The 25,973-nt window shown below is 37.4% G+C and overlaps 1 protein-coding gene across 1 annotated transcript; it reads left to right on the plus strand.

Annotated features, from left to right (window-relative positions):
* The first annotated feature begins 250 nt into the window (after positions 1–250).
* Positions 251–25,973, plus strand: LOC145997028 (isovaleryl-CoA dehydrogenase, mitochondrial). Its single transcript, XM_083133648.1, has 9 exons — positions 251–415; positions 5,012–5,101; positions 6,352–6,573; positions 12,125–12,286; positions 18,504–18,669; positions 22,039–22,132; positions 23,846–23,936; positions 24,140–24,308; positions 25,628–25,973. Exons 1-9 carry the CDS (start codon positions 263–265, stop codon positions 25,759–25,761), a joined length of 1,281 nt encoding a protein of 426 aa, XP_082989774.1. The 5' UTR covers positions 251–262; the 3' UTR covers positions 25,762–25,973.

Consider the following 25,973-nt stretch of genomic DNA (forward strand, 5'->3'; position numbering starts at 1 on the left):
TATATATACTTCACGATTGTTCAAATTCAATTCAAATTCAAATTTTCTTTATTAAAGGGCGAGGTTCAGCCTGTGGCTGTTCTCCCACCTAACCACCTCGGTCGGAAATATGAAATGCAATGCTAAGAACACACTTGCGGACCTGAAGTGGAATACAACTAACATGAACAATCACAATGATCTTGCCCAAATATTTATGAATAAAAATTTAGACAACCATGCTGTATGAAATACCATCGCTTATCTCTTAGAAATCGCGAATATGGCAATAAATGTGCGTAATTTTAGACTGGTGTCCAAACACACAAATTACTATTGGAAATGCTTAACTGGCCAACAGTTTCATAGAAAGGAGTATTCACAATACTATCCTATAGATGAAAACATTTTCGGCCTGACAAGCGAGCAGAAGCAGGTGGGTGACATGGTGACATATTTGTTGTACGTACACGATCCCGATTCCAACATTCTGCTAGAATGCAAAAAGTAATAAATGTTTACAGAATGTGAGAACGACAGGGATTACAAAGAAATGTAAACATGGTAGATTCTGTTTAGTAAAGAATGAAAAATCGAAGGGTGGACCAATGTGTAATGGACCTTTGAATTAACAACACATATTGCCAGAATGAGGGGTAAGATTCTAGTTTACGTCCTTTTCCTAAGGAATACGTGTCATATATCGTTGGAAAGCTTATTTTATAAGGAATTCAACAACGTAAATCCCAATGCGAGGAAACATTTCCTGGAGGAGTAAATCTAGAAAAACCGATGTTGTCCGGATATGCGTAATTGAACGTACTGAGGAATTTATTCGGCATGAGTTTACAATACCGGACCACTCTCCAATTACTATAAAATTTCGCCTACTTACTAATTTCGGTGTCCTGATGACGTAGCTGTAGTTCATATTTGGCGGTCACTTGTTAAAATTGTACATTTACGTGTAAAACTTGTAAAATAACCTTGCGATTTACCACGGTGATTGTCCATACACAGCAATTCGGAACCATCTTTCTTTCGCAATTCGTTAATGGTTTTCCTTTACGCACAACAATAGTGCTGATATCAGACGAGGAATGCCAAAGAGGTTAGGTTAGGCCTGTTAGGTTCCATTAGCATAAATACAAAGAAAAAAATAATATTTTAGCTAAGAGAACTATACCTTGTCTTGCCTGTTGATTTCTTCATGTTGGGAAAATGGCGTTTTCCGTGGAGCTATTGCTCTTATGGTAGGGTTGCGTTACGTTAAGCATACATAGTTTATTTCGTTTTTTTTTCTCGATTTCCATTCTTGACCGCCAATTATTACATGCAGATTCGTGATTAGGAGTTCACAATTAGTGAGTAGGCGAAATTTCATAGAAATTTGAGAGTGGTCCGGTATTGTAAACTCGTTCCATTTATTCGATGATGAAGCACATATTTAGGGGTGAAATGAGTGCTAATGGAACCTAACCTAACCTCGTAGACATACCTCGTCCCCGTGAATGTTTAGTGGGGCTATCGTGAACAGAAAGTGTAAAAAGGAAAAGGTACTTACCCGAAGAGATGCCGGCTGCCGCACCATGAACACGCACCGCGAACGCAAGGAAGCAATCACCATGCAGATAAGGACGTAAAGTAGAGTCTAGCCGAATGAGGGTGCAGCTTATCCTAATTTTAGGTTGCTTACTTTCGAATTATTCATGGTACACAGCATTTGGAGCAAATTTACAATAGGCTATAGAGAGTATCTCCAATTTCATTAATATTTGGTATACTAACTAATTTTGGCCTTCTAATCACGAATCTGTTGGTAAAATGCGGGGGTCACGTGTGCAAATAGGGAAAAAGCCGTTAATAATTTACAATATAGAGAATGTCTCTAATTTCGTTAATATTTGGTATACTAACTAATTTTGGCCTTCTAATCACAAATCTGTTGTTAAAATGCAGGGGTCACATGTGAAAATTGTACATTATGCACAGGTAGCCCCACGAACCATGCACTGGTAGCTCCACAAACCATTCACGAATAGTCCCACAAACCATTCACAGATAGCCCCACGAACCATTTCCAGTAAGGTTAGGTTAGGCAAGCTTAGTTAAAATTTTGGGTAAAAATTTGCTATCCGTCGGACACCTATAACTTCTTTGTTTCGTCAATTTTTGACATTCGCACTTACCTATCTGCTTCGCAGAACATTCCTTAAGGTGTTTTGACATTTTTTGATCAAAGTAATTGCAATTTTTCACATTACGAGTACTTCTTTCTCGTAGCCTTTTTGCTTGCCTGACACACAATGGCGCGTACACCTTCCTACATAAACGTGTGTCGTGCTTGTGTTTTGTTGATTTTTATTTGTTATGCAGTGTTTCAACCTTTGGAACCCAAGAAATACCCGTGAACAAATCTCATCTGATCTATTTTTTTTTTTTAAAAAAAAACTTTTTCGCATTGTTTTACGAAGAAAATTGTAATGTTTCATGGCGCTATCCGTGAATGCTTTTTGAGGCTATCTGTCCCGGAATCGCTGGAAAATTTAAACTAAAAAAAATTTTTCGTCCAAATTTCCCACTGATTCCGGGCTTCATTCCTGGGGTAATTGACCTCCACTACCGTGGCCCCACCTCCGCTCCGGGTACCCGGCTTTCTCTATAGAGTCCCTGTTCAAGACATGTTAGAAATTGGCCAGAGTCACCTGCCCCCAAATGAGCCCCAAACTTTTAAATTTGAAGAAATCAGTTTCCAGGATACGGAAAACTTACCTGAATGTCACCACGCATCCACGACACGTCATATTAGGCATATACCCACACTCCATTCCTTCTAACGAGTAACTTACATTCACTACCAGATTTTCGACATTCCTTTCCTTTCTTCACGATCCAGTGTTCAATTAAATTAAAAAATCTGCTGGATCTTCCACACCCGATACAAATTTCACCACGCATTCACGACACGTCATGCTTCTAACTTTCGTTCCAAACACAGACAGTTCGAAACATTGGATACCCAATGAACATGATCAAAACACAATCACGACGCGTGATGATGTACGAGGATGTATGCGCCAAAGGCTATTGTCCGTCAGAAAATTAATTTTCAACAAAGAACATGAATTTCCACTATGAAACATTCCCACATCATACAAAACATCTTCCAGATGTTAGATAATGCTACAGGAAGTTATTACCATAAGTAGTTTCTTGTGTAAAATTGAAGAAATCTGTCCGATGTATAGTAAATTAGTACCACGTTTTGTTTGTAAAACAATGCGATACAGCTAAAAAAAACACATCGACTTTTTTACCCAATTTGCACACGTGACCCCTGCATTTTAACAACAGATTCGTGTTTAGAGGCCAAAATTAGTTAGTATACCAAATATTGACGAAATTGGAGACGATTCTCTATATTGTAAATTCGCTCCAAAAAATCGATGTAAGTGGAATATATATATATATATATATTTAGAGCTGTATCACATTGTTTTACGAACAAAATTTTAACTAAGCTTGCCAAACCTAACCTAACCTTACTGAAAATGGTTCGTGGGGCTATCCGTGAATGGTTTGTGGGGCTACCCGTGCGTAATGTACAATTTCTACACATGACCCCTGCATTTTAAGGTACTATTATCGTATGAGGGAAACACCTACGAATCATATATTTCGGACTTCTTTACATTGCTAACGTGTTATTTTCGAATGTGGAACATTTCCTAAAGTGAAATAATGCATATCAATGTCTATTTCTTAGATTTACGAGTACTTACTGTTACTTGTTGTTTTGAATCTGTAACACATTATGGCCATGATAGCGTACTGGTTTAGGGGGCGTTCTGAGAGTGTTTTGTCGATTTATGCAGTGTTGCAACCTCGTTCACCGGAAAATATCTACTTTCGTGCCCGGATTTGAAATTATGCTAATACGTCACAAACCATTGACGTTAGCCTCACAAACCATTGACGTTAGCCCCACAAACCATTGACGTTAGCCCCAAAAAACATTTATGTTAGCCCCAAAAACCATTCACATTAGCCCCAAAAAACATTTATGTTAGCCCCAAAAACCATTCACGTTAGCCCCAAAAACCATTTTCCGTAAGGTTAGGTTAAGTTAGGTTAGGCAAGCATAGTTAAAAAAAATAATTAAAAATACTCGACACGTCATGTTCTAGTGAAAACACGGCAAAGCTGAAACACTGGCTACGGGGTTGCATAATCTTAATACACGGAACATTGCACTCTCATGCAGAAAGCAAATGGCGGGAGCAGAAACAGCGTGTCGGACAGAGATTTTCGCAGAAAACAACACGCATTCACATTAAAATGGATCAAATCTACATTCAGGAACTTCCACAACGCTAAAGAAAATGATTTCCGTAAGTACTTTCTCCTGTAAATTTGAAGGAATCCGTTTCCCTCATACGATAATGTTACCATTGTAAATTCTTACCCAGCATTTTTACATGGTTGAATTCTATTTACGTCTGTTAACACTGACTTAGCGATTACTTACTGTATGTTTTCTGGAGAAAGATTTTTCTTTTCCATATAGCCTACTTCTATATGAATCTTTGTCTGCTGTCATTTTGGATACAGACAGCATTGCTTAACGCTTTTGTTGTTAGGTAGGTTAAGTTTAAAATAGCATACGTAAATGCTTTCTGATCACGTAATATATGGTTTCAAGCATGAAACCTGCTGGAACTTTCGCTTCCAGAATTCTAACACTTCCCAATACTCCTAAAAAACTTGTGAACAACATTAAACATTGGGAACTGTCACCTAGTTGTTTTAATTTCTAAATGTTTCTAGATCTGCGAACATCCACATGCCGATTGCATGCTCTATTTATAGATAAGAAAATAGTACTAGTGACACCAGAACGTAACAGTTGTTGTACCATCCTTTATAATTTGCAACGCCATTTTTAACATGCAGTATAATAAAAAAAATGTAGTAAAACTTAAAATATTTTTTCCATAAGTGCTTTTTAACAAGCACACATTGTTACTTTCAGTTACGGCAGACTGTTTTCAATCTTGCACAGAAGGAACTAGCCCCGCATGCAAATGAAATTGATAAGAACAACAATTTCCCTGAATTAAGGGTGAGTAAACAATCTTGAAGCAGTTTTATTGTAATTGAGTTTCAGATATTTATAAAATACTATGTCGTATTGCAATTATAGGTGTAGTACATTTCTTAATTTTTCTTATGGAGTGGTGGCGAAGATTATTTTCACCAGATTTTAAACTCTGCATGTGCAGGATATAACCTGCAACGTGGCCTGATATTGTTAACAAAGTATCATTTGAATATACTATATAATTTATGTAGATATGCAGTTGATGAAAGTAGTCATGTCCAATTTTTTTGGTTGAATTGTTGTTTTATGCATGTATAGGTTAATCGGGACTGGACCTTCAGTTTAAAGTGGGACTGTATAATGTGCCTCCACTGGGTATCGAACCCAGGGCACCTTGATCGCAAGGTGATTACAATAGCAATCAGCTTAGTTGCATAGTGACTACTGCTATAAAACTAGTTTTGTAATTTTGTTTTTAAGTTGTGACATGTAACAAGATTTTTTATTTTACAGCAATTAGTGTACCAATAAATGTCATTTGTTTAAAATAGGATTTGTATTTTTATGTGTGTATCAATAAAGGTAGGATGAATAAAAAATTATCAGTACTTTTGTTTTTTCTCTTGAATTATTTTATTTGTAATAACAAATTAGCCTTTTTTATAAATAACGAAGGATGACTATTATATTAATGTAGAAACTGAGTTTCACAAGTCATTATTCTTTTTGAAATAACCTGCAAAATTTGAAAAAGTTTTTAAAAATATATAATAATTTAATTTAATCTCACAGGCCCCCTTTCTTAGTCTGCCCTTGGCCGAAGTGTGAATTATGAAATATCTAACATCAAACAGGGTCACATAATTATAAGAAATGAAATGTTTGCAGATTATCTGTGCAGTACATTCATAGTATTATTAATAGAAATTGTACTGTTTCATTTTAGTGACTAAAAGTAAAGAAGTATAGTTCAAATGCAATAATGCAACAGTTTATGAACACTTTTTGTTGATATTGTATTAAATTGTTCATTTGTTATTATTTCATTCTTTCTCTAAACATGTATTAGGAAAGCAATTGACAATATGTATTGCAACTTGTTAGCTTTTATAGATAATGTATAACCAATAAACTAAAAGATAGGAAAAATACTTGAAAAAGAGTGAAATTGTGTCTAAACATGGAATAATAAAAAAGTTAAGTTACTAAAATGAAAGAGTATAGTATATATTATTCTGTCTATAGAATACTTATTCCTATTCTGTTGTCAGTCCTTTTGGAAGAAACTAGGTTCCCTCGGTCTGTTGGGAATTACAGCTTCTAGCAAGTTCGGTGGATCTGACAGCAGTTACCTTGACCATGTTGTAATAATGGAAGAGCTTACGAGAGCCTCCGGTGCAATTGCCCTAAGCTACGGTGCCCATTCGAATCTCTGCGTGAACCAAATTAATCGTAATGGAACGGACGAACAGAAGCAAAAATATTTGCCAAAGGTTTGTTGATAAGTGCAAAATATTATTACTGTGTGACATTTTAAATCTTTTTGTTTCTTTATCTTTGTAGTTTTTTATTTTTATGTTGGTGTTCTGCCTCTTTAGGGTGAATGATGATCAAGCGAAATTGATGAAGGGACACTTGCACGGGACATCCATGCCTAGGGTAGGGCTTGAACCTGGAGCTTTTGCTGATGAGAGACGAGTTGACTGCTCAACATGCTTTGTCACCATTATTGTAGTAGAGTATTAATCATTGTTAAGCATTGTTTCTATATGGTTATGAGTAGAGAGGAGCCGAATTAGTGAGATTGGAAAGTATCAATTGGTATTTGATCATAGCCAATGCTTTTGCAGTTTTCTTTAAAGAACCTTGAAATTATGCAATATGCATAATTTTTATTATTTTTGCAACAATATTGTGTGGAGAGGTGGATTTTTTTGATATCTCGTTTGAAATCTGATAGATTGCTATGCTTTGTTTGTAATGGAAAATTTATAAACATTATGAACTGCTTTGATTTGTTCAAATTTTCAAGTATCAGTAATGGTATTCATTGAAAAGTGGTGTCGGTTCTGCCCTAGTTACAATGGGACTTGTTATATTAGCATAGTGGCATATTTTCCCATCTGCCAATAAACCAACTTCTTTCACATGCATAGATTGATTTGCCTCGATTACAAGGCAACAACGCTACTACTGCGCCATCGTGGAGGCTATACAATAAATAAGAATTGTTGCAGTAAACATGGTTTGATTTTCAGAATATGCCTCTGGTGTTAACCACATAAAAATTATGTTTAACACTAGAAGTGCCGTTGGGGTAATTTTGACCCTTTTTTTCAATTTCCTATGCTTTATCTCAACATACAATAGAATGTCGAAGCTGATATTTTCTGACTTTTCCTAACATGCTTCCAAGTATACTGTGACAAATTTTCATATTTCTGTATTAATTTTTAAAATAAATAATCATAGAAATACCTAGATCAGTCAATAGGGGTCATTTTGACCCTCATAAGAAAAAGTACCGATTTTCAAGTGAATGTCTGTTTTCGCATTACCGATGACTCATTGTTGATTCCTCGGCATGGGGAAAACATGCACCTTTTATCGTTATGACTCTGAGGAAAAAATAAAACTTGGCCTTGTGTTGATGAGTCATAGCGACAGAACTTTCCTCAGCAGTGTTCAGCAGCTTTTGACCAGTGTGCAAGCATCTTTCCGTGTAAACGATGAAGAGAGGAGTGAATGTACAGGAGTGCCTTGCATTCCTGGAGAAGTTAGATTCAGGTAATCCTGCTTCAACCTAGCGTTTGATGGTGAAACACATTCAAATATGTACAGTTGCTGAAGCACGACGTCATCTTGGAGATGACAGTAACTGGAATGTTACTCTGGAGGATCTGAATGCATTTTTCGCCCTTATGTATGCTCGTGGTGCAGTAGGTCATTAAAAACTTAGTGCAGATTATTTGTAGAACAAGAATTGGGGACCACCTGTGTTCAAAGAAACAATGTCTCTCAATTGGTTCCATGAAATCATGCGGTATCTCATATTTGATGTCCGAAGCAGCAGAGCTGACCGCCTGGCCACTAACAAAATTGCTCTCATTTCTGACACTTGGTACAAGCTGATGTAAAACTGTTATTTGTGCTATAGTCCTGGACCAGAAATAACCGATGATGAACAGTTGTTGCCATGTAAATCTAGATGCAGATTTATCCAATACATGGCGAATAAGCCGGACAAGTTTGGCACCAAGTTCTAGTTAGCAGTTGATGTAAAATCCAAATATGTCTTGAATGGCTTTCCGTATTTGGGCAAGGATGAAGATCGACCAAATGATGTACAACTTGGGGAGAGTGTGGTGCTCAAATTACTGCAACAACATCTAAACTCCAGACACTAAGTCACTACTGACAACTTTTTTACTTCTGTGAAACTTGCAGATGAACTTTCTGCGAAGAAAACCACAATTGTTGGGACGATGCGTCTGAACAAGCGAGAATTGCCTCCTATAACACGTGACAGTTCAACGCCACGATATTCATCTGTTGCACTGAGAACTGGAAACAACACAATCATGATTTATAGGTGCAAGAGCAAAAAGAATGTTGTGATTCTTAGCACCATGCACACGGACGTGTCTGTAGACGAAAGCGCAAAGAAGAAGCCAAACACTGCCACTTACTACAATGGCACAAATGTGGCGTAGATGTATCAGACCAGATGCTGAGGAAATGCAGACACCCTTATCCAAACACGAGCTGACACCGTACATTTGCCTACCCCGAGCACCGATCGGCAGTTTGCCTTCAGCAACTTTGAACATTCTTTTGTTTTGATAGAGTATTGCGCGGTTTTAAGTATGTATATTTTACAACATTCTTTTAGTAAGTGTTCTTTCCTATACCTTTTGACCTAAATCCTCAACCAACACTTTCTCGACGAGGCTCCATGTCAGGTGTCTGAAAACATCGCATCAACCTGAAGAAAGAGGTAGTATAACCTTCGAAATGTTGTTTGACCAATCTCATGCTCACACACGTAAGTTACTGATTTATAATCTTTTAAGCTTTAGTTGAAATACAGTACAGGATGTAGAACATGCAGGTGACCTGTTTAAGTATTTTTCAATGTCCTTGACATTGCTGCACTCAATGGTTGGATACTTTTCAAGGAATCCTCGGGCTCCAGAATTTCACTCTCTCCAATTGTTCCAGTACAGAGCACAAAACCAAATAAGTGTGCCTTTCAACTGTGCAAGGGACAGAATAAGGCTTCTGTCAGCTGTGAGGGATGTCAGAAACCAATTTGTGGAAAATTTGTTCCTGTCACTGTCAAGCGTGCATATTGTTCAACTTGTGCTGATGTCTAACGAACTTTGGAACATATTGTGTGTTCATTCATAGTTTATGTTCATGTGTAACCTCACTTTGAAACATGTTATGTGCTAATTTGTAATATGTGTTTCGAGTCATATCTCACTTTTTTTGGTCTCGTATAACTTGTACTCATGCGAAAGCACATTCTGAAACAGGTTAAATCTTATATATTGTCATTTCAACATCATTCATCATCAGGGCGCGAAATTTCCGGTCGCCAGGTCGCCATTGGCGACCAAAAGTTTGGGGCTGGCGACTAAAATTTTGTTGTTTCAAATATGTGTCAAACATGCCCGAACATCTCAATCCAACGTTCGTACATGGTTTTGGAAAGCGAGCCGATTGAAAATCCCGCGTCCACTCAATGCCGACACCATCTAATCGGCACAACAGTTCTGCAACTGTTGGGATGCTACCACTTTGCATGCACATGCAACCAAACCCAACCCATTTTCCCTGCTTTGCTTTTCCTCCACTCGGACTTGAGGTGGGGAGGGGTAGAGTGGAGCAGATCGTGGCCCAACCGAGGCTCCTTGCTTGTGCACGGAAAAACCCTGTTTTCACAGTTGTGAACTGCTCTCCAGTGTCCAGTCTTTGTTGACAAAAGAATGCGATAAATGCACTCGTGAAGGTTGGTTGACGTGTTAGTAAATTTTGTTTTGTTTACCTAATTTTTTTTTTGGTTCGGTGGTAGTTGCCTGTGAGTGAAGTGGTTCCAGATAAATACATACATCAGCCTTCTGATTGATGGATGTGTATGTTCAATACGTGGATGCAAATGATAGGTCACATCAAGGAGGACATTTTAGAAGTAATAGAGCTTCCAAACTCTACTTCTGCTGGCTAGTTCACAGCCATAACTGATTATTTAGATAAGGCAATAGGTTCAAATAAATACAGAAACAAGTGTTACATTGTAGGCTTGGGTACTGCAGCAAATATGGTCGGGCACAAATCAGGATAGGCTGTTAAAATTAAAGCTATTTGTAATAAAATGATAAATATTCACTGCCTTGCACACCGTTTGCAGTTAGCTGTGCTGGATGCATGTGGTGAAGTTGAATATCTTAGAACATTTGATTCCGTGATTAGGAATGTTTTTCAGTGCTATCATGGCTCTTCTAAAAGACTTTACCTCTTGAGAGAAACAGCAGAAGTTATAGAAGAAATTCTAAAACTGAGTGATATCCACACTATTAGGTGGCTAGCCAGCAAGAAGTGCTGTAAGAGCTCTCTTGCAATCATGAAAGCTTGAATAGGTGGCCCATGGAAAATACAATGATGGCGCTAAAGCTAAGGGTTTGCTGAAAAGTTTGAAGCAATTTAAATTTGTTAAGCTTCTGTACTTCCTTTTGGATTTCTACAGGAAATTGAACCCTTTAAGCGTGGCACTATAAAATAAGAATCTTTTGATTGCATCTCTGAAAATAAGAATTGAACACTGGATGACCTACAATCTAATGTTGGACCAAGCAAACAAGATTTCTTGGACCATGTATCCATTTCAGGGAAGATCAGGGATGTGCAGGTCACAAACATTCAAAATGGAGAGCAAGAGTTTCAGACTGTTAGAGGAAACTTAATTAACAATGCGAAGGTGTACATCACAGAAAGATTGCAATCTATATCAACAGATGTAATTGCATCTCTGCATGTTTTTGACACTTTGGGTCCGCCTCCCAGAGAAAATATTCTTCAGTTTGGGATAGAAGAACTAAAGAAGCTCTACATGTACTTGAACCCGAGCCTTCATAATGAGAAAATGGATGTTCTGTTAGCAGAGTGGACAGAATACAAACTTTTGTTTCCTTCTCTGACTTTGAATCAGATGCTGGAGAAAATTCAGAGTGAGGAGTGTTCAACAAGATTCCCCAATTTGCTCTAGATTTTGACATTTTGTACTGTTCTACCAGTGAGCACAGTTTCATGTGAGAGGTTTCAGCTGTCACAACAGACTGAAGACTACTTAATTACAGGAACTCTCTGAAGATTGAGACACTGGATGATTTGCTCCGAGTTTCTGTAAATGGACCCCCCCCCCCCCCCCTGGTCAGAGTTTGACCCAGCAGTTGCGATTGATAAGTGGTACTTCAGTGCAGAACGACAGCGCTACAAACATTAATTCTTTTTAATACTTGCTCATATTTTTATTACTTATCAATATAAAATAGTGGCGACCAAAGATTTTAGTCTGGCGACTGACTTCAAACTTGAAATTTCATGCCCTGTTCATCATTATAAATATCATTTACTCTTAATAGAGCTTGAATTTCTTATGAGGGTCAAGTTGACCCCCCACGGCGGTTTTCGGTTAGTCTAAAATTCGGCTGTTCTAGTGTTAAGGAGAGAAAATTGATTACTTTACAGTCTGGAACGTGGAAGGCATTTTATGTAAAAGGAACATCCACTTTATGATGCAACCTGCTGTGATAAATAACAGGGTAGATTTTTTTCATGTGTTTTCCTCTGGGAGAAAATTCATATGCTTTCAATGAATTAATTTGATTCATGCAAAATTTTATAGTGGATATAAATGCATGTGAATAGATTCCATGCACTGGAACTATAAACATTTTTATTATAATGAAATGTTACTTCTATGACAACCTAGACAGCAATTCTAATTCCATTAATGAACCGTTTGCGTCTCCTGCATTCTAGCTGTGCTCTGGAGATCACATAGGTGCATTAGCCATGTCTGAATCGGAAGCTGGTTCTGATGTTGTTTCCATGAAGCTGAAAGCAGAGAAGAAAGGAGACTTCTATGTCCTGAATGGAAACAAATTCTGGATCACCAACGGGCCAGATGCTGACGTACTTGTGGTGAGTACAGTGGCAACTCTTGCATGAGCACATTGCAGTTCCGTTATCAATGTAGTCCCTTGCACTGGGTCGTTCCAAATCCTCTGGCCAAGGTGTACATTGGGCACTGCATCACCTCAGGCTTTGATGAAATTTGGTACATGGTATGTTTAGACAAATATAAGAATCTGTATTTTAATGTATCAATATGGGCAATTAAGGAACAGTAACGAAATTCTATTTTTGGGTTCAAATAAGGTCACAAAACTATTTAAAAAATTCCTCCATAATTATTAACCTGAGTTAACTCGTACATATAAGGAAAGTACTACAACTACGTAGTGTCACGGGAATCCGGTAGATGGCAGCAGTACCTCGACAAGCTATCTACACCTTCCACCTAGTGGCCAAAATGAGAATTAACACCTATTAAAGCTCAAACGAGACTGTCCGGGTAGTCAGAAAAGTGCACTGTAGTTGTATGATTTTAACGAGATAACTTGGGTAAATAATATGTAAAGCAAAAACAAATTCCGAGTTAACTCAGGTTAATCACGCAAGTGGTTAACTTGTATTTTTCATGAACTTTTATGAATATAACATTTTTAAATGAACCATACTTATTTATATATTAATGGAGATGTAAATATTACCTGTAAAATGTAATTAAACATCTTCAATTGAGTGGAATTTGTTAGAAGTACACACAGTTTCAAAAATGCACATGTTTCCATAACATTTTCTATTACGTGGGCCACTATTTATATTTTGAGCCTTGCCAACACTGATTGAAGTTAGGTGATTTGACGTTTGCACGGAATCGTCTGGCATTATTGACCATAACGTACTTCAAATGTTTTGTCAATAGCTTGATTTGTGTTGTTTATGTTGCCTTGGAGATTGCGCGACAACAATAAAATGGAATTAACTCGTGAACATTTTCGTGCGATGATTTTTTACGATTTTCGACGTGGATTATCAAGACAAGAGTGCATCGATTAACTTACTTCCACATTGGGCGATGAAGCCCCATCCTTTGCCACTGTGAAACGCTGGTATAACGAATTTAATCGTGGCCGCCATTCGCTCACCGACGAGATTCACGAAGGTCGTCCAAAATCAGTTGTTGTTCAAGAAAACATTGATGCTGTGCAAAACCTAATACTGCAAGATCGTCATGTGACATACTGTGAGATTGAGGCAACCGTAGACATTAGTTGCACCAGCATATATAAAATATTACGTGATCATTTAGCTGTGAAAAAGGTATGTTCTCGTTGCATCCCACACAATTTGACAAAAATTCAAAAAGACGCTCGCGTCAATTGGTGCAAACAAATGCTCAAGAAATACAATCGTGGTGCTTCAAAAGACGTATATAAGATTGTAACAGGTGACGAATCATGGATATATGCACATGAGCCGGAACGTAAACAGCAGTCGACTGTATGGGTGTTTCAAGATGAACCCAATCCAACAAAAGTTGTTCGCGCTCGAAGCACATCGAAACAAATGGTCGCCTGTTTTTTTTCAGGAAAACTGGTCATCTGGCAACTGTGCCTTTAGAGGAACGTAGAACGGTCAACTCTGAATGGTACACAACAATTTGTTTGCCAGAGGTCTTCGGTCAAATGCGGAAAACAAACAAACACCGTCGGATCATTCTTCATCAAGACAATGCCAGCTGTCACACATCTCGTCTAACAACCGACTTTATGAACAGTCAAAAAATCGAATTCATGGGTCATCCGCCGTACAGTCCTGATTTGGCACCCAATGACTTCTTCTTGTTCCCGAATGTCGAGAATAAATTGCGTGGACAACGATTTTCGTCGGCGGAAGATGCCGTTGATGCATTCAAAAACCATAGTATGGAGGTGTCTCAAGAAGATTGGAAAAACTGCTTTGACAAATGTTTCGAACGAATGCAAAAGTGTATTGACCATAAAGGAGAATACTTCGAAAAACAATAAAGCAGTTTTCAATGCCAAATTCCTGTTTTTTCATTGTTAGGCTCAAGATATAAATAGTGACCCTCGTACTTAGAAATGTGGGCTGTAGAGTGATATACAGGTGCACCCAATGACATTAAAATTTGAATGATTTAAATACAATTAGGATTATTTATAAGAGCAATGGATGGTGTCGATATAGGCTTGTAAAATTGTCAACGTAAGATTGAAATTTAGTTCTGAGCTTGTCTCATTCGAGAAATTCGTACATCATTTGAAAAATTCACGTGAACCAAATTTAGTTCCATTTTTTTCTACATGCCAAAGCAGATATTAGACTGATTATTTATGAATAGGTCATATGCAGTCAAGATCTATTCCAAATGCTAGAGGGGAAGCAGGTAGAAGCAACAGCCAAACTACGCTGTGATATTTTGTTTATATAGATTTGCTTGTTTTTATTTTCATTCTGAACCCTTCCATAATTGGAAACATATCTCTACTTACTTCATTGATGTTTCCACAGCAAACGATTTCCACAGAACCCTTGCCTTCCCAAAATGTCATTGCTGCTACAGACCGGAAATGTGACCCTTTATACAGGGTGCGGCAGAACCAACTAAGCAGTTTTAAGGAGCAATAAAAAGTAAATCTGGATATATAGAGAAAAAATGTATTTGTTTTCTAAATTAGTACAATATACCATTTTACATTCATTTAGTTTTGAAAATAATGTCCTCAAGATGGCGGCCGTCAGCATCAATACATTGTTGTAGACGATCCCTGAAGTTTCGAGCAGCTCTTGCACACATATCGCGCGGTATGGCATTCACTTCGTCAATAATCCGCTCTTTTAACTCTGGTAGGGTGTGAGGGTGGCTTTTGAAAACCTTTTCCTTCAGATATCCCCAAAGAAAGTAGTCACAAATGCTCAAATCTGGTGACCGCGCAGGCCACCGGACATCACCCCTCAAAGAGACGAGGCGTCCCGGAAACATTTCTCTCAAAACATCAAGTGAAATTCGAGCTGTGTGAGCAGTAGCTCCATCCTGTTGGAACCACAAGTCCCCCAGTCCATGTTCTTCAACAAACTCGTCCATTCTGGGTTGCAGAAAATTTTGCAACATTGAAACATAACATGTGGAATTCACTGTCACTGTCACTCCTTCCTCCTCAAAAAAGTAAGGGCCTACCACGCCAAATTGTGATATGGCACACCACACTGTCACTTTAGGAGAATGTTGCGGTCTTTCATGAATAATGCGGGGGTTATGTTCAGCCCAGTAGCGAAAGTTTTGCTTATTCACGCACCCACAAAGATGAAAATGTGCCTCGTCACTACTGAAGAAAGCTGCATTCGGAGGGATCTGATCAAGCATTTGCTCATACAGATTTTTACGGTTGGCGTAGTCTGCTGGGCGTAATTCTTGAGCAATCATTATTTTGAAAGGATGGAACTTCAAATCGCAGTGCAGAATCCTTCTCAAACTGCGGTCTGAAATCCCCAATGCAACAGCATGTCGTCGAGCAGAACGTTGCGGCGATTGTTGAACTGCTGTTCTCACCCGCTGCACATTTTCTGGCGTTCTGATGGATCTGCGTCGGCCATGTGTATCTCTTCTTAGTGTGCTACCAGTTTCCTCCAACTGCCGAACCCACGACCGAATTGTGTTTGCATTAAGAACGGCATTGTTGCGTGGAACGTTGAACTGGCGCCGAAAAGCTCGTTGTGTAGCGATCACAGATCTGTTGTTTTCATAATACGCGCGAACGGCAAAACCACGATGTGCACCGGTCCAGACCATCTTAGCTACTGAAATGGGGTCAAAGCCTGAACAAAGGCAGACCATGTGCAACTGCCTACCCCCACCACAGCTCCCGCGGTAATCGATAGAAACTGCTTAGTCGGTTCTGCCGCACCCTGTATATAGGTAAACTTTAAGCCAACAATTTCGTACAGAGGGGGATACTATCATTGTGCTGAGCATACCTTCATATTTCTACTTGTAACAACTATTTTGCAGATTGTGAGTCATTGCATCACACAAGATTGTAATTTTAAAGTTTGCTGAGATGTATATAACTCTACATATTACACTCACAAGTGAGTACAAATAATTTCTTAACTGGACTCTTAGACATCAATATCTAACTTATGCTGAAATATTTTCATATACATATTATTTTTAGTTTACTTTATGGGCCGTGATGAGTTGAAATGCACAATGAATACTTCCTGTAAATTTTCAATTAGAAATGAAGAAGATTTTGCTGCAGTTCAAAGGAAAAAAAAAAACCTCGAGTGAACATGGGAGTAAGAACGAATCCACTTGGAAAATGACTGTATATTTCTTGAAAAAGCGAAAATATGCTATGACCGAAAATCCATCAAAATATGCTTTATCGTGTAGAAATGGCCAAATATGCCCTTAAACACCTTAATTCAATTAGTTTGTTCACAATATGAATTTCTATATATTTAGGGAACACATCACCCTTACCAAAAAAAATTGCTAAGTCATGAAAATCCTAGGCCTAGTAATTACAATATAAATCCATTTTTGGCATTTGTGAGCACGTGCTGCATGGTTACATGTATTTAGGATAAAAATTAATTTTTTGAGAGTCTGTAGCATTGAAACGTACATGAAAAAAGTTGTTTGACTTGCTGACCTCTCAGCAAGAAAATTTATGTAGTGATATCGTACAGGATCCGGCAGAGGAGTTAGACGGTTTCGAAATGTGAATAACACACCTAATTTTCAAAGGTACAGAAATGTATTACTACAGAAATACAGGTTATTGTATGCCATTTTAAGTTATTGTATGCTAATTGCCATGGCAATTCTTTATGACTTAAAAATTATGTCCTTCAAGTGACTTCCATTTACGTGTACACACATCGAAGCCTCTCCCAGAAGTTGCGGACGCCACGTTGCAATGTTTGCAATTTCATCTCTAATTGCAACCTTCAGGTCACGTAATGTGCTAGGTTTATTCATATACACTTTGGATTTGAGGAATCCCCACAGAAAAAAATCACAGATTGTAAGGTCTGGTGATCGAGGAGGCCAGGGTATGTCACCAAACCGGGAATGACATGTCCTGAAAAAAGTTGACGAACAACAGCCATAGAGGATCTAGATGTGTGAGCCATTGCTCCATCTTGTTGGAGCCAAATGTCTTGCTGATTTATCCTACGCCGAAGCTGACGAAGTTCTGGTAAAACAAAAGTATTCATCATTGCGATATAGCATTCGGAGTTCACCGTCACACAATCCCCATCTTCATCTTCGAAGAAATACGGGCCGATAACACCAAATGCAGCTACACCACACCATACTGTCACTCGTGAACTGTGAAGCGGCCGTTCATGAAGCTCCTGCAGGTTTTCGTTTGACCAATATCTAAAGGTTTGCTTGTTTACAGATCCATTTAAATGGAAATGTGCGTCGTCACTCGTAAGAATAATAGTTTCCTCGGACATTTGGAGCATCTGTTCAGCAAATCTTTTACGATTGACAAAGTCATCATCATGCAGCTCCTGCACAAGCATAATCTTGTAAGTGTGAAATTTTAGATCCAGATGTAACATTCATTGTACAGAGTGATCTGAAATCCCCAATGCTACAGCATGCTGGCTACAGACCTTCTTGGGCTCCTAACGATAGCTTCCCTTACTCGTCCTATGTTTTCTGGTGTCCTTACAGTTCGAACACGGCCAGGTGGTGGGGACCTATTCATAGCTGATGCTGTCAATATGAAATTCTGCGCCCACCTGAGGATAGTGTTGTGGCTTGGTACACGCCTATGGCGTGCCACATGAAAATGATGTTGAAAAAGACGTTGTTTTGAAGAATCCCTCCACAACAAACGCTCGATGTTGCACATTCCAGGGCTCCATGCTTACTGGGCTGACAAACAGTTAAGCAGGCCACCAACTTCTCACCGGATTGCCGATTGTTGATTTGAATTTATTTCAATTGTTCAAACGGACAAAGTGCTGACTCAAGATCTTACATAGGTCATTTAAAAGGAAAGGAAAAAGGCCATCGAATGTCTATAGAAGTATCATTTTTTTTTTACATGAACTGTTGTGGTAAATAACAATGGCATACAATAACCTGTATTTCTGTAGTAATACATTTCTGTATCTTTGAAAATTAAGTGTGTTAATCACATTTCAAAACCGTCTAACTCCTCTGCCGGACCCTGTACAACCTGAGCTCTTGATACCATCCCTAGAAAATACATTTGACATAATTTGCAGTGTACTTTCTTTCCAGGTGTACGCAAAAACAAATCCAAATGCTGCCAAAGCTCAACATGGAATATCAGCATTCTTGATAGAAAGAGGAATGGACGGCTTCAGGACTGGACAAAAGCTGGATAAACTGGGACACCGGGGCTCCAGCACAGGCGAACTCATATTTGAAGACTGCAAAGTTCCAGGTTAATTGTACACACATAATTATTTCGTATCAACTTTTTTGGCTGCCCAAATCTTTTTTGTGTGTCATTTAAGCTCGAGTATTGTACTTATTAGGAATTACTTGGGTGACTTGTGTGAATAATTCTGTAAAACAAACCAACTGGAGGAAATGACGCGGCACTCGTGAATGGTTTGGATAGAGGGTCAAGGAATTCAGAGGATTCTTGGCCCTTGATTGTTTGCATTTTCGTACACGGTACAAGCATACTCAAGCCCAGCAAAGTTGTGCACAAGTATAGAAAGAAGGGGGTGATACGAATCAGTCCGTTGCTAATTGTTTCGGCCACGATTTTCTTCCTCGTGTGCGCACACGGGCTCCTTTCCTTTGGCGTCTAAAAAAAAGCGAACAGTTCTGAATACCTTCTTTAAGACGAACAAAAACCGCATGATAAGTAAAAGAAAAGTGACCCCCTTCCTTCTCCTACAACAGCTCATTATCTGCCACTGGTGTGCATGGTAATGTGATAATTGCAGAATTCAGGTCCCTCTTTCTTGTTTGAATGCAGCTCTCTGGATAGAAATATTGCCCGTATTATTGTCTGTTGCATGGTAAAAGGCAATGCAAGGATCATTTTTCTTTTTCACACTGCTGATAAAAGTTCGGTCTTCGACTAGCGTCTGGAAAGCTCTCGCTGGCCGATAACTGCAATGACTCATCCAGTGCGAATTGAATCTCGCAAAGCCATATAATCCCCACTTTTCTTCAGAACCATTAGCGTGCTGCTGTTAAATAAAAAAACAAAAAACAATTTGACCTCCAGAATACTCCTGAAACCTACAATAAATTGTCGATTAATCTGAAAATAGGCAAGTTTCGTAAAGCTTGTTTTTAGTTCGATGCAAACAGATCGCAAGTTGTGTGTTTACTTTTTCAGAGTGGATTACAATGCAAGTTAAGGAAGAGTTTGAACTGATCCCTGCAAAGGGGGAGGGGGAAAATATGAAAACTGAAGCAAAGAATACGTGACTTTTTTTTACGATGTGTTTTAGACAGCCGAACCAGAATGACATTTACAACACCAATTTTTTTTTTTTTTTGTTTTGTTTTGTGCCAGAGAAAGATTGTGTTCTCTCCCAAGAGAGTCTTGTCTTGCCAGTTAATCCTGTAATGGACAGTGTTCTAGTGAACTCACATAAAATCCAATATTCATTCTGTCCGAGTCTCCTGCTCGCGCCAATGTGACTACTGTCAAGATTCTTCCGAGTTTCACTTCTTGCAATAAACGAGATTGTTTTCCTTTCCGTAGATCTTGGTGCAAACGGGTTTCTTATGAACTAAAATTGTAAGAATTCCGTGGAAGAGCAACGACTTTGCACAATTAAAAGAAAATACCATTTTTTAAAAGACTTTTTTGCCACAACATGCATCCCGTGCATAACCGGTTGTATAACTAGGCAGGATAAATGGTGTTAACCGTCCCCTTGGAATCTTTGTGTCCGCGTAAGCTCCGTGTTCTCATTTTGTGTAACATTTTTTACACTTTCTTTAAAACGTACAATATTATTATATAGTACATATAAAGCTTATTTTCTGAGCTACCACCGAGTATAAAACATCCTTTGTGGGTGTAATTTATACTCTACTTTATTTACACCTGAAAACAGGCGCCATTTTGAAAAGTTTGGATAACTCGAAGTCGTTTAATACGAAGTTGACATTTTTTGGTCCCTTGAACTTCGAATTAACGAGGTTTTCCTGTATTTGGTTCTGGTGAATGCTGGAATGGTAGATTTAACAGAGATTATGAAAGCAAACGTCTTCTGCCACCTTGGTGGCTGGGCAAGTAGAGTGGGAGGCTCATATCTCACCTACATGGGTTCAGAGATCGAGTCTTAGCCAGGTCATTAATATAATCTATTCATAATTTGTAATTGGCCCAAAATAAGTGGTAATGCATGGAAAGTAAGACAAATCCAAAATGGTTCCATTCTGTCCATTATCTTCTCGGCTACCCTGTCTTATTAAACTTAAAGTTACAAATAAAGTCTGTACATATCTAATAACAATAATAATAAGGACAACATTACATAGGAAATAATATTATTGGAACGTTTGCGAATGACGGATCATACTTTTATATTTTAATATTATTTTATAGCAATCTATTCCTTTTGTTCGTACAGTCATGGACATTCCTGGGCTGTAATGATTCCATTGAAAGTTAATTGGATTGTTATAACTAGGGAACGGAACTTTATGTGCTAAAAAACTCAGAAATATTTATTTTTTTAGGTCTCATAAATGTTGAAAATATGTGATAAAAACAGGAAAATATGTGACAAAAATAATAAAAAAAAACATTTGGTAACAAAAACAAAGTATTACATGCATTTTAAACACCTGAAAGCAGTTTCTAAATGCTTACCTCTTAGTGAGCTATTTTTTTGGAAGAGTTGCAGTGGATCACCATAGTTTTATCGAAATTCTCCATTGTAAATTTGTGACGATTGTCTCTAAAAAGCATCTTATATTGTGAGAAAGATCGATCCACATCACAAGAAACAATTCTTGCATATTTAAAGCACCAAATGCCACTAACTTAAAACCTTGGTTTTTTCCCAAAAAATCTGTACGTGCGTTAGATCCAGTGGGGGTAATATTTTCCCCCAATAGGATCGTAGGCGAGGTGCCAGAAGTCTGCCAGCGAGCGTGTTCAAAGACAAAATAAACCTGACACACTCGATATGAAAGAGGTGCGGAGAATAAACCTTTTTTCCTTCGAGGATTTCGAGGTAGCTGAAGTCAATGAGCGATTTTATGTATTTAAAATGAAAATTCGCAAAATATGTATTTACATACGGAAAACTGGAAAAAATGTGTTTTTATGTCAAATAAAATTTGCTGTGTTGACATATAAGGCTATGATCAGAATTTTGGCAAAAACGAGGGAGTCTATCTTGTCGCAGAAACAAACATTTATTCCGTTCCCTAGTTATAACCCAGAAGTGTCCATGACTACAGAAGAACCTTGCTTGTACAAAAAATTTATAGCATTTTGCTTTATCGGGACCAGAAATGTACAAAGAGTGAGAAAATGTAAAACAGGTTTCCATTGTATTTTATGTTGCATTTGTTCCTTATCTTCGTGATTCCCCAAAAGTGGCAGGAAAGCGAAGTAAAATAAACCAAATCAAGCAGTAATCAGCAGTTTTCCAAGGAATGATGTATCATTAGGCATCTATGGCTTCTATTTAAGCTTTAAATAGAAATTTTGACGTGCCGGCACTCTATGATAATGTTTTTTTTCTGCACATTCCCAAACATGTAGTTTTACTTGCATGACAGAATTCTTAAGTATGCAGCCTGAATTACTTTATTAACTTTTCAGCAAAGAATATGTTGGGCCAGGAAAATAAAGGTATCTATGTGCTTTTTAGTGGCTTGGATCTAGAAAGACTTGTTTTAGCTGGAGGGCCAATAGGGTAGGTACATGTTCATATGCTTACTAATTATCCTTAGTAATTATTTTCCCTCTTTTGCATGTTTCTGTAGTTCTGTTTTCTTGTAGTCTTTATACTCTTATATTACTGAACATGCTAGACTATAAGCGTATTAAATATCAGTACAGTTTCAATTTTAATCTCCAATACAGGGTGGCCCAGAAAAAGGTAACCAAACACATATACAATGGTTCTACATTTCGGTTACCTTTTTTTTTGGGCCACATTGTACCATCCATGATTTCCAAGTGTGAACATTTTCTGGCAATTATACATACTACTGTACATACTTTTTAATTTTTTCTACGCCTAATGTGAAAATTGGTTTGATATTTAAATGTCAGTTAATTTATTAGCGTGAACAACTGTTACGAATATATGGATATTTTTGAGCAAAATGTAAAACTACTTGAACAAAATAGGAATTGTAGGTTTCCTGGCAATGTGTTTTCAGGTTAAATTCACGTTAGCATACATTGCTCTCATCATCCCCTGCTAATGAGAGCAACGTATGCGCTCAAAACATTGGAAGATAATGCCGATTTAACCTACTTGAACAAGTTGTTACAAATTGCACGTAATGGCCGAGTCTTAATAACTTTATTTAATGCTCACATCAGTTAGCTTTACAAGGGCTTTGATCATACAGAAATAACTCCATTTAAATTTACAGCTGTGTTCCCCTGTGGCAAAGTAGTTAGCACATCTCGCTATGATGCCAGGGGTCCCGGGTTCGAATCCAAGCCTGGGCATGGATGTTTATGAGTGTCCATTCATTAATTTCATCACTCATCCCCATCTTCGCAATAGCCAAAAGTGGTGAAGTAAAATAAAGCAAATCAATCAATAAATTTACAGTTAGGAAGTTTTTGTAAATTTTATTTGTCAGGAGGCTATTGTAACAAATTTAACTGAATTGGCTGTTCCATTAGTTAGTGAAGGGATAATATTAATTGTGTAAAATATTTTTATCGCCTAGGATATAGATCACAAAATAACAATAACAAAGAATTGTATTTTAACTGTTTGCACTGTGAATATGTGAAATAAAATTTTAATAGCTTATGTAATTATTTCTTGCAATTTTGAAGTTTAATTGACAAAAGATAATGCTGTAGTTAAGTATTAATTGAAAGATCAACATGTATAAAAATAATTACATTTCTAATTCACCAGAGACGTTTATTTTTTATCACTGATGATAACCAAATACTTCTCACCTTGTCAGACTGATAAAATTTGCATTATGAAATCATTACAATACATCCTAAAGTTCTTGGTTATTTATAATTCGTTTTGGCTGACAAGCCAGATAATGGTAATAATGAAGACAAAGCTACTTTGTTGCGATGAGGTATAAGAATTTTAGTGTTTTTCAATAGATCTACAACTACTACAGTTTCCTTCCTGACTGTACATACCTAGTGATAATGAAGTACACTCGAGAGCAAAAGAAACAGTAGGCAAATTATCAGTCACGATTTTCATTGTCTGGTTAAAATTAAAACTTTAATAGAAGACATCTGCTTTGACTCAACGGAATTCCAGTCCTTGAAACGACACATGGCGTAGAATGAAAAAAAAGAGGTGGAAATAATGATGGACAGTTTATTTCCTAGTATCATTGATGTTTTAACTGTACAATCTTAAACATGAAATAATGATCTTGGAACTTGAACAAATCTTATTTTATAGGCTAATGCAGGCTTGTTGTGATGCAGCGTTTGAGTACGTTCACACCCGGAAACAATTTGGACAGAAGATAGGAACATTCCAACTACTACAAGTAAGCAGAAAACACAGATTTTTTTAGTGTTCACCACTTTCATAATCCTGGATTTAGACATTTTATTTCATATTATTGTGCCTTCATGGCATGGCGCAATTTTTCACACACTATTGCGTGTGCCTTGGAATATGTTTCACTTATTGTTACATAAAAGTTAGTAAAGTGAGAAATACATATTATTGGTTTGAAATTTTTTTCAGGGAAAAATAGCAGATATGTACACAAACCTAAGTGCTTGCCGATCATATGTGTACAATGTAGCCAGGGCCTGTGACGCAGGGAATGTAAACAGAAAAGATTGTGCGGGTGTTATACTCTACTCTGCTGAGAAGGCAACGCAAGTTGCTTCAGATGCCATACAATGCCTAGGTAAGTGTTTGTCAATATGCACAGAACAAAGTAATGACCCCTTTTGCATCAAAATTGTGCCATTAGGAATTTGAACCTTGAATCTCTTAATTGCAAGATTAATTTGAACTAATATTTCTATTTTTCTGGTTGCTTGTCTGCATTTCTTATGTGTTGCTATTTCCGATGCTCATAAGGGCTGAGTAGATACCCATGTATCAAATAATGGCTGGAATTGATTCACTGATGTCATTTGATACATTTTTGGAGTCTGCAAAATAATCCATACCATACTTAAGTGTCTTGAAAATTATGCTTTAATTAATTTTCATTATTTTTGCAACTACGTTGAGATCAGAAATGCATGTTACGATTATCTCATGTGTAGCCTCCCTGAATGATGCAGTGGTAGCATCATTGCCTTGTAATCAAGGGGTTCCAGGATCGAGGCACATAGTGGTTCAGTTCCCACTTTAAACTGTGGGTTCAGTCCAGATCATCCTTACAGTGCATAAAGTGGACTTAAAACACCAACTCAAAAAAAAACCTCATGAATATTTAAGAAAAAGTAAGGAAGATTGATATGATGAAATTCAAATGGAAATAATATTCTGAACTATTGCTCTTGTAGTTTTAGAGTTGTTACAAGTATATAAACATAATTTTTAATGTAACATTTTGGGAGAACATCATACATTTATTTTTGGTTTGATTAATGTTACAGTTATGACATTATTAGAAGATTCATTTTATAACTGCTTCAATTTTTGATAAATTTATTCCATGTAACTGTATCATGAATCAAACTAAAAATAAATATCCGATGAAGGGATGAAGCGTGTGTTCTCCCGAAACGGTACATCAAAACTTGTGTTTATATGCCTGTAGTCAAAGTAATGAAAGTAAATAAATCAACAAGTAGGTCAAGAAGTCATGCTTGTGGTTTATATTACTTCACTTTACTTCCCCTTTTGGCTAATCGCGAAGTTGAGAATGAATGATAGTAAGATAACATGAATGAAGGGACAATCACAAATATACAGGGATGACAACACAAGCTGCACATAAGAATATACTGGCTGGGAGTCCAGATGCTAGTCTAAATCTCTTGTTAAATACAGCTTGAGTTTTCATCTTAACTGGCCTTTGGGTAGTGGTTTTTCATTAAATAAATATTTTTTAATTGCTAATTTTCAACTTTACTTAAGTAGGGGTTGAATAAATAAAGGTTAAGAAAAACAAAAGAAGGCCAAGAAAAAGGAAAGAAGTTTGGTAGACTCCCATCGCTAGTTCTTATGTTTAAACACATGATTAAAGGAAACCTGTCTAATATTTTGCAGGAGGCAATGGGTACATTAACGAGTACCCAACTGGAAGATACTGGAGAGATGCCAAATTGTACGAGATCGGTGCTGGAACAAGCGAAGTCAGACGTCTTGTCATTGGAAGAGCTCTCAATGAGGAATATGCCTAAAGTGGCAACACTGTAAAGGGAGAAATATTTTTACAAAGATCATATATATATTTTTATGAGTGTTATAGCCACAAAATGAATTGCTTAATATTTTTTTACATTCTATTGTTCCTATTTTCAAATGAATATATTTTATACGTTTGATATACAAGACTGTTTATGAACATTAAATGAAATTAAATATGGTTATTAAGGGATAAATAAAAGCAGAA

The sequence above is a fragment of the Lepisma saccharinum genome, chromosome 13, assembly GCF_977018435.1.
Source record: "Lepisma saccharinum chromosome 13, izLepSacc3.1, whole genome shotgun sequence".
Lineage (NCBI taxonomy): Eukaryota > Metazoa > Arthropoda > Insecta > Zygentoma > Lepismatidae > Lepisma > Lepisma saccharinum.

Coding starts and splice junctions, on each gene's coding strand:
- LOC145997028 (XM_083133648.1), top strand. CDS start 263: ATGGCAATAAATGTGCGTAATTTTAGACTGGTGTCCAAACACACAAAT. Junction 5,102..6,351: donor ACAATTTCCCTGAATTAAGG/GTGAGTAAACAA, acceptor TTCTGTTGTCAG/TCCTTTTGGAAGAAACTAGG. Junction 18,670..22,038: donor TGAAGACTGCAAAGTTCCAG/GTTAATTGTACA, acceptor TTAACTTTTCAG/CAAAGAATATGTTGGGCCAG.